General features: G+C 38.0%; 1 protein-coding gene and 1 pseudogene across 1 annotated transcript in view; both read left to right on the forward strand.

The window, feature by feature from the left end:
- EFCAB5 (EF-hand calcium binding domain 5) overlaps window positions 1–18,434 on the forward strand; it is a 115,161-nt gene that overhangs the window by 66,904 nt on the left and 29,823 nt on the right. The window contains exons 10-16 of the mRNA XM_037070042.1: window positions 5,809–5,908; window positions 7,191–7,817; window positions 7,896–8,153; window positions 9,551–9,628; window positions 9,720–9,809; window positions 12,984–13,198; window positions 14,965–15,121. Coding sequence (XP_036925937.1) covers window positions 5,809–5,908; window positions 7,191–7,817; window positions 7,896–8,153; window positions 9,551–9,628; window positions 9,720–9,809; window positions 12,984–13,198; window positions 14,965–15,121 — 1,525 coding nt within the window. The remainder of the gene's footprint in view (window positions 1–5,808; window positions 5,909–7,190; window positions 7,818–7,895; window positions 8,154–9,550; window positions 9,629–9,719; window positions 9,810–12,983; window positions 13,199–14,964; window positions 15,122–18,434) is intronic.
- Window positions 2,074–3,690, forward strand: LOC119003740 (phosphoribosyl pyrophosphate synthase-associated protein 2-like; annotated as a pseudogene).

The following is an 18,434-nucleotide window of genomic DNA, read 5'->3' on the forward strand; positions in this document are numbered from 1 at the left end:
AGAAATAAAAGCATGAGTAAATAGACAATACACATACAAGAATGATTTGTGTCATTTAGATGAGAGAGAGAGATTAAGGGAATTCATATGTGTAGAGGGAAATGTTTTTTAAATAATGGTACATCTCTATCTTGGAATATTATTACAAATTGAAAAGACTACACCAGTTGACTTGGAGGAAATTTTGTACATTATTATTGAGTTAAAAAGTAAAATACAGAAAAATGTGTATAATACAATCCTGTTTTTATAAAACAAACAATGACAAAAAGTGTATAGATAATGCTTATATACTTGTAGTCACATCAGCCTGGAGAAATGTTCAAAACAAAACGTGGTTAACTGGAATTTTCCCCTAACTATCTTCCAAAGAACAGAATTTTTTTGTAGATTACTGTGATTCTCTTTGCAGCTGCTATCCAAAATGTGGACTCTTTATTGGACCAACTGGCACACCCCTTTCATTTACTGCTATTAGTCTGTCAAGTACTATTTTCTCTAGAACAGTTTGTAAGAACCAACGGAAGTTTAAATTTCACCTGTCATGAACAGCACTATACTTTCACTGCCTTGCCATAGTGCCAAGGCAATTCTCTTTTTTTCTATCATTATCTAGTGTCAAGAGAACATTTTTTTTAAAAAAAATGTTGATTTTTAGAGTGATAAAGGGAGAAAGAGACAGAAACATCAATTTGTTGTTCCACTGATTTATGCATTCATTGGTTGATTCTTGCATATGCCCTGACAGGGCATCAAACTGACAACCTTAGTGTATCTGGTTGAAGTTCTAACCAACTGAGCTACCCGGCCAGGGCTGCAGAGATCTTGATTATGTTGACATATCACAGAACATCATGCTGGCTCACCACTTTGATGATTTTCATCATGGTGATTGGACCTGGTGAGCTAGAAGAAGCATTAGATGCCTTGGTAATATACATGTGTGTTAGAAGGTGAAACATAAAACACATAAAAATTCAGGGTTTACTCTCTTGGCAAATTTTTAGCTGTGAAGTAGTCTGAGGCATGACAAGATATCTCTCTCAAGTACGAGACAAATTGCTCTAATGTTGTGTCACCAACCAGTAAGAAAGAGCATATTGTACCTTTTTATACTTTAGGAACATTTACTCGCGTGTGCTGCTTTCGGGCATTAACTGACCCATTAGCATCCAGAGTGGATCCCAGAGCAATAAAAGGCTTTGTAAGCTGCAGTACAAAAAGTACAAAAGTACAAAAGTCTTCTTTTCCTTGTGCTTTATCACCTGGAAGATCCTACAATATTTGGAATGTATGGGGCAAATTGAAATGCTATGGCAATAGTAGAATCAGAGTATTGATCCATCAAATTTTGGAACAAAATCATGCCCTCTACTAAAGTTAACTCTTCTTATTTAATAAATAGCTCCTGATTGTGTTTATAATATGGCAATTCATAAAACCATACCCTTATTATTTGTGTATTTTGTTAAAAGTACTAGCTTTTTAAAGTTATATGAAAAATAATGGCCCAAATACAGCAAGAACAATTATGAAAAGAACCCACCCCTCCAAAAAAAACAGGTAAAAAGAAACAAATTGGGGAGAATTTATCTGATTTTTAAGGATAAATTTGTGCTAACAGAATACTGAACCTGGCATCAGACCCAGGAGACTGTGGGAATTTAACGTATGGCATGGGTAGCAATAAAAATCAGTGAGATGGATTATTCAGTAAATGATACTGGGACAAGTGGTTTTCCATATTTAGAAAAACAAAATTAGATATAAATTTCTTTTTTAAAATATTTTATTTATTTATTTTTAGAGAGAGGGGAAGGGAAGGAGAAAGAGTGGGAGAGAAACATCAATGTGTGGTTGCCTCTCATGTGTCCCTCACTGAGGACCTGGCCTGCAACCCAGGCATGTGCCCTGACTGGGAATCGAACCAGTGACCCTTTGCTTCACAGGCCCATGCTCAATCCACTGAGCTACACCAGCCAGGGTAGATATCAATTTCTTAATTAGAAAAATAAATTCTACCTGATCAGAGACCTTGATATAGAAAACAAAATTTCATTTTGCTCATAGAGATGCCATTTGGAGGCTCGGTCCTTTCTTCCTTCGGCAGGTAGCTGAGGCTGCTGCTAGGCTGGGCCTGGGGTCGGGGCCAGGCCCTGAGAATTAGAAAACCAAGAAAGTTTTGATGTTTTGTGTGGCAACAGCTGAATTAGAAACCAAGATGACATAACCAAAGGAGGCCTGATGTTGTTTTCAGCAAATTCTAATTCATCATGTATGGAGCTTTCAAAGAAAATTGCTGAAAACAAGAGTACAAATTCAAGAGTCTGTGAGGGGAAAAGATGTTTTCATCATTCAAACTGTTTCAAAGGATGTGAACACCACCATCATGGAGCTCCTGATTATGGTGTATGCCTGTAAGACCTCTTGTGCTAAAAGCATTATTTGCGTGATTCCCTACTTCCCTTACAGCAAACAGTGCAAGATGAGAAAAAGAGGCTCCATTGTTTCTAAGTTGCTGGCTTCAATGATGTGCAAAGCTGGTCTAACTCATCTTATTACTATGGATTTACACCAGAAGGAAATTCAGGGCTTCTTCAATATTCCTGTTGATAATTTAAGAGCATCTCCTTTATTATTACAATATATTCAAGAAGAGATTCCAGATTACAGGAATGCAGTCATCGTAGCCAAATTCTCCAGCCTCAGCAAAGAGGGCACAGTCGTTTGCAGAGCGCCTTCGTCTGGGCATTGCAGTGATTCAGGGAGAAGCTCAGGATGCTGAGTTGAACTTGGTGGATGGACGGCACTCCCCGCCTACGGTCAGGAGTGTGGCTGCCATCCACCGCAGCCTCGAGATCCCCATGCTGATTCCTAAAGAAAAGCCTCCAATCACAGTGGTTGGTGATGTGGGAGGAAAGATCGCCATCATTGTGGATGACATCATCAATGATAGTGACGGCTTTCTGGCTGCAGCAGGGACCCTGAAGGAAAGAGGCGCGTACAAGATCTTTGTGATGGTGACTCCCGGCTTGCTATCTACAGATGCTCCCCGACTGATTGAGGAGTCTGCCATCGATGAGGTGGTTGTTACCAATACAATTCCACATGAAATCCAGAAGCTCCAGTGCCCCAAAATTAAAACGGTGGATATCAGCATGATCCTTTCAGAAGCCNCTTTCTGGCTGCAGCAGGGACCCTGAAGGAAAGAGGCGCGTACAAGATCTTTGTGATGGTGACTCCCGGCTTGCTATCTACAGATGCTCCCCGACTGATTGAGGAGTCTGCCATCGATGAGGTGGTGGTTACCAATACAATTCCACATGAAATCCAGAAGCTCCAGTGCCCCAAAATTAAAACGGTGGATATCAGCATGATCCTTTCAGAAGCCATCCGTCGGATTCACAATGGGGAGTCCATGTCCTACCTTTTCAGAAACATAGGCTTAGATGACTGAAGAGATTTCCTTTCTGGAACTCCCAAGGGCCAAACTGGAAACGTGAGGAGGAAGACTGGGAGAGACCATACCTGATTTCGTGTATTTCACAGGGGCCATGTCTGTTTTGTTCCTTTCTTGTTAACTACTCTGAAGATAGACCAACTTTTTGTGTCAATTGGGTCTTCGTGAGGTTTTTGGGCAATTTTTATAAAAGAAAAACTATGTTTTTCTCTTTAATAAAATAATTTAAGACCTTAGAAAAACAGAAAACAAAATTTCAAAAGTTTTAGCTCTAGCTGGTGTGGCTCAGTTGGTTGGAGTGTCATCCCTTAACAGAAGGGTTGCAGGTTCATTTCCTGGTGGGGGCACAAGCCTGGCTTATGGGTTCTATTCCCAGTCCTGGCACATGTGATCCCTGGTCCAGGTGTGTGCAGGAGACAAACAATTGATGTTTCTTTCTCCCATCAGTGTTTCCCTCTCTGCCTTTCTCTCTCTAAAAAGCCATGAAAGAGTATCCTCAGGTGAGGATTTCTTTGGAAAAGAAAGTTTTTTTAAAGTTTTAGAAGCATGACTTTTTACCTCAGTACAGATAATATTTCCTAAATAATACTCCAAATGAGTACAAACCATACAGGAAGTGATTAATACATTTGACTACCTCAAAATTAAAACATTAATATGATTAAACTCACCAAAATTTAATTAAAAATAAGAAATAAACTGGGAAAGGATATGTGCTATCTAGATAACAGAATGATCAATATTAAAAATTTTGCAAATTAATAAGAAGTAGACAACTTTTTCCTACTGAATATGGGGAAAGGATATGAAAAAGCCATTCATAGATCAGAAAACTCCAATACACAATAAACATGAAAACACATTCAATATCACTAATAATCAGGAAGATGCAAATTAAAATAATTAGATAATATATTATATCCATCATATTAGAAAACAATTATAAATTCTAACAATATCAAGTATTGAATAAATATGGAGAAATGATATCTTCATTCAATAATAATAACAATGCACATTGATATAGGTGTTTTGTGGAGCTGTTTGGCAAGAACTACTGAAGTTGAAAATGCACTGTCCTTGGCTGGGTAGCTCAGCTGGTTAGAGCATGATACTGATGTACCAAGGTTGTGGGTTCAGTCCCTGGTCAGAGCACATACAAGAATCAACCAACAAATCCAATGAATGAATAAATAAGTGGAACAACAAATTGATGTTTCTCTCTTTCTCTCAAATCAATAACTAAATATTTTAAACAAGAGGAAATGTACATAGTACAAAATTCATTGCCCTCCTATTTATTTACCCTAGGGAAAGGTTTACACATGTACACAGGAGATGTGTATAAGAACATCCATTACACACATTATATTTGGTATCAAAATACTGGAAGTAATCTAAATGCCCATTAAAAGAGGGATTTAGAAAATTATAATGTTTTTATGCTATAGAATACCACACAGTTAAAAGAAATAAAATGTATTTCTTGATATACATAAATTAGATAAAAAGATTGCATAAATAAAAGCAATTTTAAGGATACATGAAATGCTTATAAAAATGTTTAAAGGGGGAGTAACATTTGAATTCTTGCTCCCCAGCATATGTCATCATTTTGGCTCAAATTAACTCATAAATTTTTTAATGGCTTGTGCTATGATATTAATTATGTATTTTTAAAGACTATACACAGCCCTGGCTGGTGTAGCTCAGTGGATGGAGCGAGGACCGGCGAACCAAAGGATCACAGTTCAATTCCCAGTCAGGGCACATGCCTGAGTTGCAGGCCAGTTCCCAGCAGGTGACACATGAGAGGCAACCATGCATTGATATTTCTCTCCCTTTCTCCTTCCCTTACCCTCTAAAGATAAAGAAATAAAATCTTTTTTAAAAAGAATATACACAAAATGTTAACAATCATCTTTTCTGGGTATTGGGAACACAAATGTTAGTCTTATCATTTCATTATTTTTTTATAATTAATTTTTTTCTCAAAATAAAAATGCTATGAAAGAACAAGTAGTGAGCACTTAATTGTTCCAAATGTCATACTTAGGTCAGATTAGATAAGAACTGGACATTGTATAATACATTAGATTTAGCAATCATGTCAGTAACAACTAATATTTGTTAAGCATCTACTAAGTGCAAGACATTTTGACATGTCACAGAATGGATTAGTAGAGTATAGCCTAAAGAGGCAAGATACAGTTTTCCTGATTTTGACTCTGCAGATTTTATTTACATAGTGATGGTGGTGGTGATAATGAATGTTCCAATAAGCCATATTCCATCTACATAAAAATCTCAAATCTCCTGTAACAACTAACTACAATCTTTCTGCTTAGGTAGGGTTTTTGGATCGGCAGAGGACATTAGCCTTGTTGGAAACATTTTATGACCAAAGTTCAAAGATGCTGAGAAGTTTACTCCGAAACCCAAGACAATGTAAGTGCCACTCAGAGTGAGTATGTTTAGACTGAAATGATGAAGCCCACTAATAAGATAATGCAAGGCCATTCAATGACTGTGGAATTTCTTCACATAATGTCTCCTTAGATCATGATAGCTGTACTTGCTTGTTCATTCCCCACAAAATTTACTCTTCATCACAACCAGATGTATTTTTCATTACAGTGCAATACTGAAAGTTGTCAAGCAAGAACTCAACTAGAACTCAATTTTAAATTCATTTAAATGAAGAGGTGTCTTAGTAACGAATGTTTCAGAAATAAGTTGGTAATGGTAACTCTAGTTTTAATGTCCAACCTAGAATTCTATCATTTTGAAGAAAAATGTTTTCTTTTCCAAAGCATTTTTATTTGTACACCTTTGCTGTACTTATACAGTGAAATTTTTATATTACTACCCAAACAAAGAGGACTAGGGGTTTTATTTTCATTTTTTAAAGAGAAAATCACTGAATGAATGGGTTTTCCAAGAATGTCAATATTTTACTTCTGTGTGAAAATGTATTACTTAGATAATTAAAAATCTGTGGAAGATGTATGTAGAGTATTCTCTAAAACTATGGGAGTCACAATTTTATAGCTTAAATACTAAATGTTTTAAAAGGGAGGGGGCAGTCTGATGGCATAGTCTCACTCTCTGTAGTCCAGGACACCAGTGGTGCTTTGGTGGGATTTCTTTTTAAGGGTGGGATTCTGGTCTTTCCCTAGAATTCTGAGGCAGGTGTCCACATAAGTTGTCAAGGAAAAGAATTGAAGAATGAAGAAGAAAGAAAGGTAGACAAGAAGAAGGGGAAAGAACATGAGTATTGGGAAAAGTAGCCCGGTGAAAGGTTGTCATGGGTAGAGATGTGATTTTATTTTTCTATTGAAGATATTGAAAAGATATTTGAGGTGGACAACATGTGTCTTCTCCCCATCCCATGCCAGCCTTATTGTGGGAGGACCAAAAGTAAAGAATACGTTGTATTTGCCTTGGCAGTTTAAGCAACTTTCCAACTAGCAAAAGAAGAATGTTTACTTTCAAAACCATACCTTTTAGGAAGGGATACTTTCTAATTTACAGTATTGAGCATCTTTTATGTTCAAATGAATATGTTTCTGGTTTTTATTGCACTACAAGGAAAGGTAACTGATATTTATTTAAAGAAATATGCCTATATTATAATCACTGTGCTCAGTGCTTTTTGCATTAATTTGCTAGTTCTGATTCTGCATTATAAGATCAATTGTTTAGGTAAATGTTTTGTTTCCTGCACTAGGGCCATTCATTGAATTTGAAGAGATAGACTTGCCTGAGTTCTGGGGAGACATGGATAATCAAAAACACATTTATGAAGACTTTGACAATGTGCTCTTAGAGATGAATAGATTACTGTCTGAAAAACATGCTAGCAAAACCCAAAGTGAATTATTAAAGAATTCAGAAGATCAACATGAACATGATAAACATAGAAAATCAACACTATTACCAAGTGTACCTGAACAGCAGCAAGGGACAATTGCAGGACCAGAACCAAATGAAATTTTAACTGAAGAACGAGACACAGAGTCAACTGAAGAACAAGAACCGTACAGAGAATCAATAACAGCACAAGGACAACACGAAGGGTCAACAATGCAACAAAGAACATACAGAGGGTCAACTGTAGAAGAAGGATCTCTCAGAGAGTCGGAAATAGAACAAGGACCACACAGAGGGTCGATTGCAGAAGGATCTCGCAGAGAGTCAGTAGTAGAACAAGGGCCACACAGAGGGTCGATTGCAGAAGGATCTCGCAGAGAGTCAGTAGTAGAACAAGGACAACACAGAGGGTCAGTTGCAGAAGAAGGACCTCGCAGAGGGTCAGTAACACCAAGAGGATCACGCAGAGGGTCAGTTGCAGAAGATGGATCTCGCAGAGAGTCACTATCACGAAAAGGATCACGCAGAGGGTCACGCAAAGAGTCAATAGTAGGAGAAACACATAAAGGGTCAACTGAAGAACAAGAACCACCCACAGAGACAATTCCAGAGGAACAGGACATGGACTCAACATCACAATCAAAGGAAGATAGTATCTTAACAGAAAGTGAAAAATCTAGGGAGGCCACTCCCTTTGAGCATATTGAAATCCCACCACAGGAAGAGAAGACTGAAGAGCAAATATCTAAAGAGCAACTATTCACAATTTCTGAACTTCAAGAAGAAGATCCAGTATCAAGTGAAAAAGATCATCTTTCAGGTAGTAATGAAGTTCTCCAACATCATCTCTCTGTTTTGTAAAGTGGTTTTTAAAGTCTTTTCAGAAAACACTCATTTCAATTAAGGTAGTTTCCGGCATATCAGGTCATGCAAATATCTCAGCCATATTTTGCTACTCAGCCTGAGTCTAGGCTTTGGAACAATCAAGTAAATGCAAACCAGAGAGTCTCTATTGTCTATGTACCAAGAATTCCATTTATACTAGAAACCCATTTGTAAGGAAGAAATCTGCTAATGTTACATAAAAAAATTTACATTGGACCTCTGAAAAGGCAGTAGAGGACCTTTTGTTTGAAATGTGATGTCTGATACTAGAAACTACTTAAATTTTTTTTATTGCAACTATAAATGGATCTTTTTTCCAGTTACAGATGAGATATATGTTCTAGAAATGTTTCTGAAAAATCATATTTAAGACAGAGAGCACTCTGCATTTCAAATATTTATTCTGTAGAAGACTTTTCCTCTGAATTGCCTGTGCCAATTTGTGAACATTTTTGAAAATTCTAACTTTTAGAGGGCCAATCTCAATATGACTGAAGATCTCAGTTAAGACTAATTTTTTTAAAGTTTTGCTTCTTCTTTCTACAGTATGAAAAGAAAGTTCTAAGAGATGGGTAACCTGTGTTCTAGATGATTCTACACTATCATCAACTAATTTGAAATATTTTATTTTTTTAGTGTTGTGTTTATTTCTCCACAAAACAGAGCTACTGATTTCTGCCTCTCCTGATATTGGAGTGCAGCTTTAAAAAATTTAGTGAAGTTATTATTCAATTAGATGTTATATTAGTGAAGACTTAATGTTGGCTATGTGTAACAGTGATAAAAATGACAGTGTCTAAAAATATATATAAACAAAAACAACACAAAATAACAATGTCTAAGTAAGATAGGAGTATCTTTCTTTCTCATATAAAAGTCAGAAATTACATGATAGTTCAGTCCCATGAAATCAGTAGCTCTAACTTCTGTCTTGTGTCTCCTCCAACCACAGAGTCAAAGATGGCTCATTACCATGTCTTCATTGTGACCCTCTGGTAAGGAGAAATGAAAATGAGTAGGCACCACATCACTTCCTTTCATGTACCATTGGTCAGTACTTAGGCATGTAGTAATACCTAGCTGTGAGAGAGGCTAGAAAATGTAGCCCCTGTTTTGCACGGCCAAACTAGGATACAACAAATAGCTTTTGTCACAGAGCTTCTCTCAACAACTAGAGTTATTAACTAATATCATTGTGGTTGATTATGACACAACATATATGAGAAAGTATTGAAAGAAAGTTTTCTGTGTTCTATATGCAAGTCATTTCTCCTGTTTGTTAACTTAAGAAAATATGTCCAACTTATTGTCATTTTCTTCTGTACCTTTTAGAAACTGCAGAAGAGAAAGTTCAGAAAGACAAAGCTTGTGAACCCAAGTCCCCCCATATAGAAGGAAAGTCATGGTCAGGTGACTCATTTAATCCTCCTTTCATTTAATACTCTAGAACAAAAACACTGTGAAGTTAAATTGCCTATGTTATGGAATGTGTATTTTATAGGTGAACTTTTCACTTGTAACTGGAAGAAGTATGCCAAATGTGAAGATGAGGAACAGGCAAACTTAATCTATGGTAACTCCAGGTTCACAGGTACATATTAACAACAAAATTAGAAAGGAGAGATTGCAGTATGATTGATCAATTTAATTTACTGTGGTACCCCATGATAAAGACTGGACTTAGCCAAAACACAACAGCAGGGTGAACCTTGCATTATTTTGTCCCTGAGCTGATGGACCTAGAAATATGCAAGATGGATGTTTTTGGTTGTAGTAGGAATGTGCTATTTAGGAATGTTCCTGTGCTTAAAAACATGTGCATTACCATACTGTTTTAAAAATCATTACATGGCACAACAGTTGCTTTGAATCTATGATCCAAGTATACAAAGGGAATCAGATATTAGATACTACTACTCAATAGAATTTACTTCAGCTATTCCTCTCCCTGGTAGTTTCACATCCAAACATGTGAAACAGGTAAGAATACAGCTTGTTTTTGGAGACTTATACAAAAAGATCTGCTCAACAGAGAGAGCAAACAGTAGCTTTTAGCTCTCAGATAAACCATGTATTTAACAGTGATTTTTCTAACAAGTACTTATATTTTGCTACAATGCTATTTTGTCATTTTTCCTTTCATCGATAAGTAATAGAACTAATTAGATCAAAATTATTTTTAATATATTTTATTGATTATGCCATTACAGTTGTCCCATTCCCCCCTTCATTCCCCTCCACCATCCACACCCCTCCCTCCCATTCCCCCCTTTAGTTCATGTCCATGCGTCACAAGTTCGTTAGCTTCTACATTTCCCATATTATTCTTGCTTCCCCCTCCGCGTCTATTTTCTACCTACCATCTACGCTATTTATTCTCTGTACCTTCTCCCCCCTTCTCCTCCTCCCACTCCCCTGTTGTTAACCCTCTTTGTGATCTCCATTTCTATGGTTCCGCTCCTGATCTAGTTGTCTGCTTAAAGGATTATTTCTTCTTATCTGCAAAATTCTTCTTATTTAAGTCTGGGGCAAATAATAACCTTTCTATTTTCAAAATATTTTAGTGAGGATTTCTGACCAAGATGGAAGCATATGTAGATACACTTTGTCTCCCGCACAACTAAAAGAAGGAAAACAACAAATTTAAAACAAAAGTAACTAGAACTGTCAGAAAATCAAACTGTAAAGAAGTCTGACAACCAAAGGGTTAAAGAAGAAACATTCATCCAGATTGGGAAGAGGGGCAGAGATGGGCAGCCAGGGGAGAGAGGACACATGACAAGGCAGCGGCTAGAGGACCAGAGTGAGCCAGGCAATAGCTGGTATACCAGCTAGTCCCACATTTCCATGGAGATAAACTAGGAGGAACAACTGGGGAGCAAGACAGACCACACAATTCATGGTTCCAGCATGGGGAAATAAAGCCTCAAAACCCCTGGCTGCTAAAACCTGTGGGAGTTGTGGCAGTGGGAGACGCTCCAGCCTCACAGGGGAGTTCATTGGAAAGACCTGCAGGATTCTAAAACATACACAAACCCACACACCCAGGAATCAGCCCCTGAAGGGCCCAATTTGCTTATGAGTAGTGAGGGAAGTGACTGAAAGCTGGTTGAAAGATAAGCAAGCAGCAGTGTTCTCTCTTGAACCCACACAGAGCGCCACAATGCAGGGATGTGGATTGCCCCACCCTGGCAAATACCTAAGGCTCTGCCCCTTACTACATAACAGGCACTCTGAGACAAAGATATATGGTCCAAATAAAAGAACAGATCAAAGCTCAAAAAAAATACAACTAAGTGATGAAGAAATAGCCAACTTATCAGATGCAGAGTTCAGAATACTGGTAATCAGGGTGCTCACAGAGAACGTACAGGCAAGAAGGGGCTGGAAAGAAGTATTCAAAGTCATGAAAGGCAAGGACCTACCTCCAAGATCACTATCCAGCAAAGCTATCATTTAGAATGAAAGGGCAGATAAAGTGCTTCCCAGATAAGGTCAAGTTCAAGGAGTTCATCATCATCAAGTCCTTATTATATGAAATGTTAAAGGGACTTATTTAAGAAAAAGAAGATGATAAAAATATGAACAGTTAAATAACAGCAAAATCACAGCTATCAACAACTGAACCTAAAAAACAAACAAACAAACTAAGCAAACAACTAGAACAGAAACAGAATCACAGAAATGGAGATCACATAGAGGGTAATCAGTGGGGAAGGGGAATCAGAAGTAGAGAGGAAAAGTTCCAGGGGATAAGAAAGATAAATGGTAGGTACAAAATAGACAAGGGGAGGTTAAAAATAGTATAGGAAATGGAGAAGCCAAAGAACTTATATGTATGAGTTCTTTATTTAAAAAAGATTTTGGTGAAAATGCATGGCATTAGTCAAGCTCTTGTGGCCTGCTAGTTCATATTCTTCTGCCTGATCTTACATCTTTATTTTACTTCAATTTGCTTTACTATTTGAAAAAGTGCATGGGTGATTATTTTATGTCAAATCTCATGTGGAAGTCATAAGGACATGAGTGATTAAATCAACAAATAAATCAAACATAAGGTGCTGGGTTAAGAGTTTATGAAATATGCTTTGTGTTGTAACATTGAGATTCAAGAAAAATACAGTAAAGACTCTTTGGGGAAGAGGTTACCAAGGTGGTGTTTACAGAGTTATTTAATTGGCAGGTTCAGATTGCAGCTGGATTTGGGTACAATTGAATCCAAGGGCTCAACAATAGCAGCAGGACACTTCCAGACTGGGAAGAGGAGCAGAGGACACTGTCTCTCTGTCCCTTGACCCTGTCCTTCTCTTTGTAACTTTCAGTTTTTGGTTGTTTCTTCCATACTATGACAAAAATGTCCATGGGAGTATCTCTAAGCCTACATTCTACCCATTTAGGAATCAGAGTACAAAAAGAGTCGTTCTTTCCCCTGTAGTTCCACCAAAAATTCTGGGTCTAATTATCATTGTCCTATGGCCTGTTTCTGTTGTATATGAATCATTGGCCCAAATTATATTACATGGCCATCTGGGGGCAAGGGTGGGGAAGATTAAGTACCACCCGACTTATCTAAACTGACACTAGGGAAGAGATGTTTTGTCAAATTAAAAAAAAAAGAAAAACGGAAGGTGCTGTCCTCAAAAAGGGAGCATGAATTTCTGACAGGAAAATAATAGCAGATGTCCATTACAGTAAATACTCTTTTCTTTTAATCTTTGAAAAAATCATTCACTTTACTGTTCACTGTATGTTTCCTGCTTGATAGACCTACATTCAATTATCAGAAATATTCAGTCTTACAAAGAAGTGAAAGGTAGAAGTGCCTTCAATGGAGTTTCCTTCAATCTGCTCCAGTTTGTGCAACTCCTGGAGACATTTGTTGGTGAAGATGCCCCTTTGAGTGTCAGTGAGACCCTCACCTCCTTTTTTAAGAAAGGCTATGTTGAAACAGAAGAAGAGAAAATGAGCACCTTAGAAGAGGTGAGTACTATTGTTTGTCAATGAAACAAGTGAGGTCACTATTATAAGTAAATTTCTCAACCTCAGTTGTTCCTAAAGTGGCTTTTCTTTAAAAATTTACAACCCAATTTACCACTGTTTCAACAAGCATGTCCATTAAATATTTTATTGTCAAATATTGTAAGATCACAGTCCAGAGAACTCATTCCCCTAATACTGTCATGATTGCTGGTGGCAAGAGATAGTTTTGTATTGCTTTGTTTTTCCTTCACTGAAGCTTGAAAAGCAAATTCTAAGGAGTAGATATGTGTATGAGTAAGAATGTGTGCACATGTGTGTCTGTATGTGCATTGTCTGTGCCATGTGCGTGCATTTACAAATGCACATACCTAGGGTTTGATTACGGCTTGGATATATATTTTTATTCACATGCAATGCACCCAGGCAGTACATATTTTGTAAGAACTTACTACTTAGGTGATAGGTAAATGCACACACATTAGCATATAAACAATTTATGTGCTCTTATATAAAATATTTAAATTAGATTCTCTTGGCATATTCAGTAATCTCATCAGCCATAAGAGTCTTCTCAAATTAATTCTAGAGTTGATATCCATTTTGCCTCCTCAACGTAGTCCCCTCCCCCATTTAACCCATATATATTCACTTTCTTTTAGCAATTAAATCTATTTATCAATTAAATTACTGTCTGATATAATTAATCTAATAAGAGTCTAAAATGTAATGAATGTCAAGTTAGGTAAATGTTAAATATAAAAGAGTTTTTGAACACAGTCACTTTTTATCATTTGAACACAGACATTCAACCCCCTTTCACTACAAAACATATCCCACCAAGAAGCCAGGTTGGGCACCCCTGTGTTTATCACATCCCTGAACTACCAGTGAGGAAGTGAAAAGAAGGAATTAATGATTGTTAAAGAGTGTAGCCCTTTCCTTAATTAATGTGTTTTAATCTTTGGGATGCCCTATCTCTTGGAGCTCTGCCAGCTGCTGCAGATGATAATGAGTTGTCAGGAACACAATCTGTGTTCTGGCAGGAAAAGCAGGTGGTGATTCCTTCTAGTAGAAAATGCTCCAAGCTCTTCTCCGAAATGGCTTTTATTGGGATAGGTATGTGCAAAGGTATATACAGTATGCATGCAAAGCTCATCAATCAATGTCCAAAGGCTATAGTTATAGAAAACAGATATTATATATAGATAACAATTGAGGAAACACAGGGATCTGCCTCAGGTCAGGGCCTGTTAGGTATGCTGACACCAGAGGGTTGTTAAGGCCTGATTCATGACACTAGGAGTTCAATCCCTTATGCTTTGAACTTAAACATTTGGTTGATATCAATAGGGCTATACAAAGCAAAGCAAGCTTCAAAGGGTATAATGCATTCTTTAGGCCTGATTTCCCTCAGTACTAGTATCAGGTTGTGCCTGCCACCCACATTCCCAGTGATCTGGTGGAGACTTACAGGCAAGGCCTCAATCATGTGGGGCTACAGTTTCTGATTCCTGATACCACACAAAGTTGTCCCCAACATTAATCCAATGCATAAAATGCATTTTTTTTTTGTCTAGAGGTGAAACAGAAGTGGTATATAGAGGATTAAAATTAAATGCTTCATTATCCCATTAATATCATGCTTAGTTCCAAAATAAAGCTATTTTTATAAAAAGCACTGAACTTTTTGGTGAATAAACATAGGATGCTAGCTAGTACAATAAACAGCATGTATTCTGTGCTTTGTTTTCCTGTTTGTATTCCAGGCTAGACAGAAAGCATCCCGAGTTCGACAGGGACTTCTCCTAGAAGCCCTCTTCCAGATGTGGGACAATGATGCCTCAGGTTTCCTGGATCTGAAGGAAGTTGATGAACTCTTGTATGCATACAAAGAAGGAATGGAAAAAGAATCTATACAGACAGGTGAAAATATAGAATTTTTCTTATTTAAGTTGGGGTAACAACTTGGCTTCAAGTTTCCCAATACTGTGACATGCATAGAGTTAAACACTGGTTGTTCTAAAACCATGAGATACCACCCTCATATCTTCTGGTATGACCACAAATTGTTCATCTTTATTGAGATATAACTGACATATAACACTGTATAAATTTAAGATGTACATGTTGATTTGATACACTTGTATATTGTGAAATTATTCTCATAGCAGTGTTAGTTAAAACCTCCATCACCTCACATAATTACTATTATTTGTGTGTGTTTAGAGCATTTAAGACCTACTCTTAGCAACTTTCAAGTGTATAATAGAGTGTTGTTAACTAGAGTCACTATGCTGTACATTGGATCCTTAGAATTTATGCATCTTATAAATTAGACAAATAGTTAAACCTGGACAAGTAGTTAGTGAAGCTACTGCTGTTTCTTCACTCTGGAAAAAGGAATCTCTAAGAAACTCCTCAATCTTTCCTTGATTTTAATACTTTGACAGGCTGTTTGTAATTTTTTTCTTTTCTTTTTTAGGTTTATCTAATATTTCTTCATGATTAAATTCAGATTGTTCATTTTTGGCAGAATATCATATAAGTGATGATGTGTTCTCATTGAATGTTATCAGCAATCTCATGCTCTGTTCTAAAGTTACTTTACTTTCTTTTTGTAATTAATAAGTATTTTGTGGGTACTATGAAAGCATATAAACATTCCCTTTTTTGTCAAATTTTTTATTTATTCATTCATAACAGTGTGTACTCATGGTTTCCTATTTTATTCAGTGAGTTATAATCCACCACTATCATTATTTATTTTAATGTTCATATTGTACTAGATTTGACCCATGGAAGTCCTTTCAACCTGTCTCCTGTGTCCTCCCCTCCAATATTTTACTATGAAAATTTTTAAACATACAGAAAAGTTGAAAGAATTTTACAATGAGTGTCTATATGCCTACCACCTAGATTTCTATCATTAACATTTTACTACAGTTTTTTATTATCTATCTGTTAATGTCTCCATCTCTCTGTCCTTCTATTTCTTTTATTTTTGATGCATTTCACATTAAATTACAGATATCAGTACACTCCTTCCTGAATACTTCAGCGTAAATGTCATTAATTAGAGTGCAATATATATTTATAGTTTTTTCTTTTGAGGTAAAACTTACACATAATGAAATAGACAAATTTTTAAGTGTATATTCACTGAGTTTTGGCAAATGTGTAACCTGTGTATCCCATACCCCTAGCTAGATGAAGAACAGCCCTGGCTGGTGTGGCTCAGTGGATTGAGTGCTGGCCTGCAAACCAAAGGGTTATTGTGTAGATTCCTAGTCAGGGCACATGCCTGGGATGTGGACCAGGTCCCCAGCTGGGGTGTGTGTGGTAGACACCCACACATTGATGTTTAGAACTTCCCTTCCCCTCTCTCTCTAAACATAAATAAATAAAAAAATGCAAATATATTTTATTGATTATACCATTACAGTTGTTCTATTCCCCCCCTTCATTCCCCTCCACCCGCACACTCCCTCCCCCACCATTCTCCCCCCCNTTTCCTTACCATCACTATTGGTTCCCTGTGCATTTCCCTTCATTTCACTTAGTGTAGCCTTCACTTTTTTCATCTACTTTGTGACCAAAATCAACCAATTCTATGAGCATCCTGATCACCGGTCTTTTGAACTGTGCATCTGAAAGGTTGGCTATCTCTTGGTCGCTTAAAAGTATTGGCCCTGGGGCTTTGATTTGTTCTCGTATTTGTGCCATACTTTTTTGGTCTGTTTGCACCTGTTATGTTTGAGTAGGGGAGCCTTAGGTGTTCACCAGGGCCAGGAGACCCAGTCACTGGGTTGTGACGCTGTATGTGGGGGCAGGGTCAGAGAGGGAAAAAAAATGGTGCTTTGCTCTCTCTCAGATTTCTGTCCCCTCTGTGGCTTCCCACAAGCAAATCGGGCCCCTCTGGTGCTGGTTCTCCGGTGTGTGGGCCCACGTACTCTCCAGGACCCTGTGGGTCTCTCCAATGAACTCTCTGTGAGCCTGGGAGCCTTTCCTGGCCCCTCGACCCCAAGAAAGTCTTTTCAGTTGGTACTTTCAGGCTCTAATTCCCATTGCTGGGGTCCTAGCCTGCAGGGTCTGTCTCACTGTTCGCTCCTTCACTTGGTTTATCTGTGTGCAAATGTGTGACCGCAGTCAGCCAGCCGCCCTGGGCTCTCACTGGGTCAGCCTGTCGCCACCCCATGCCTGGGATCCACCAACCGCCTCCTCTTCTGCTCCTGGGTCAGTCGGACAGAACGATCTTTCCTGCCCACTTCTGCTCCGCCGCTGACTCTGCCCCTCTTACCAGTCTTGCTGAGTGGATCGTTATTGTCGGACTTCCGTACAGTTCAATTTTCACTCTTTTGGCTGTGTCCTTGTTTCTCAAACTTAGCTGTCTTTAAATTTAGTTGTGGGAGGGGGCACAGTGTTTCCACCTACACCTCCATCTTGGCCGGAATGACTTTTGTTGATTTTTTATTTCTACTCGTCTTTCTCCTGGTAATTGTAACCCAAATTTTGCTTGTGGGAAAAGCAAAATGGAAATCTGCTTTCAAAGAGGAAAGAGGAATCTTCCTCTTTCCCCCCCAAAGAGGAAACTGAAATCTGAGTGAGAGTGGAACAAGCACCACTCTGACCCCACTCCAACATATAGCGTCACAACCCAGCAACTGGGTTACCCCGCCCTGGTGAACATCTAAGGCTTCGCCCCTCATACATATTAGGTACAAACAGACCAAAAAAGTATGGCACAAATACGAGAACAAATCAAAGCCCCAGGGCCAATACTTTTAAGCGACCAAGAGATAGCCAACCTTTCAGATGCACAGTTCAAAAGACCGGTGATCAGGATGCTCATAGAATTGGTTGATTTTGGTCACAAAGTAGATGAAAAAAGTGAAGGCTACACTAAGTGAAATGAAGGGAAATGCACAGGGAACCAATAGTGATGGTAAGGAAACTGGGACTCAAATTAATGAAGTGGACCATAAGGAAGAAAGAAACAACCAAACAAAAGAATGAGGAAACAAGAATTCAAAAAAATGATGAGAGGCTTAGGAACCTCCAGGAAATCTTTAAACGTTCCAACATCTGAATTATAGGGGTACCAGAAGGGGAAGAGGAACAGCCACGAGTGGAAACCTTATTTGAACAAATAATAAAGGAGAACTTCCCCAGTCTGGCAAAGGAAATAGACTTCCAGGAAATCCAGGAAGCTCCGAGAATCCCAAAGAAGTTGGACCCA

Source organism: Sturnira hondurensis, unplaced genomic scaffold (assembly GCF_014824575.4).
Source record: "Sturnira hondurensis isolate 20B ecotype Veracruz unplaced genomic scaffold, ASM1482457v3 Scaffold0018728, whole genome shotgun sequence".
NCBI classification, from domain to species: domain Eukaryota; kingdom Metazoa; phylum Chordata; class Mammalia; order Chiroptera; family Phyllostomidae; genus Sturnira; species Sturnira hondurensis.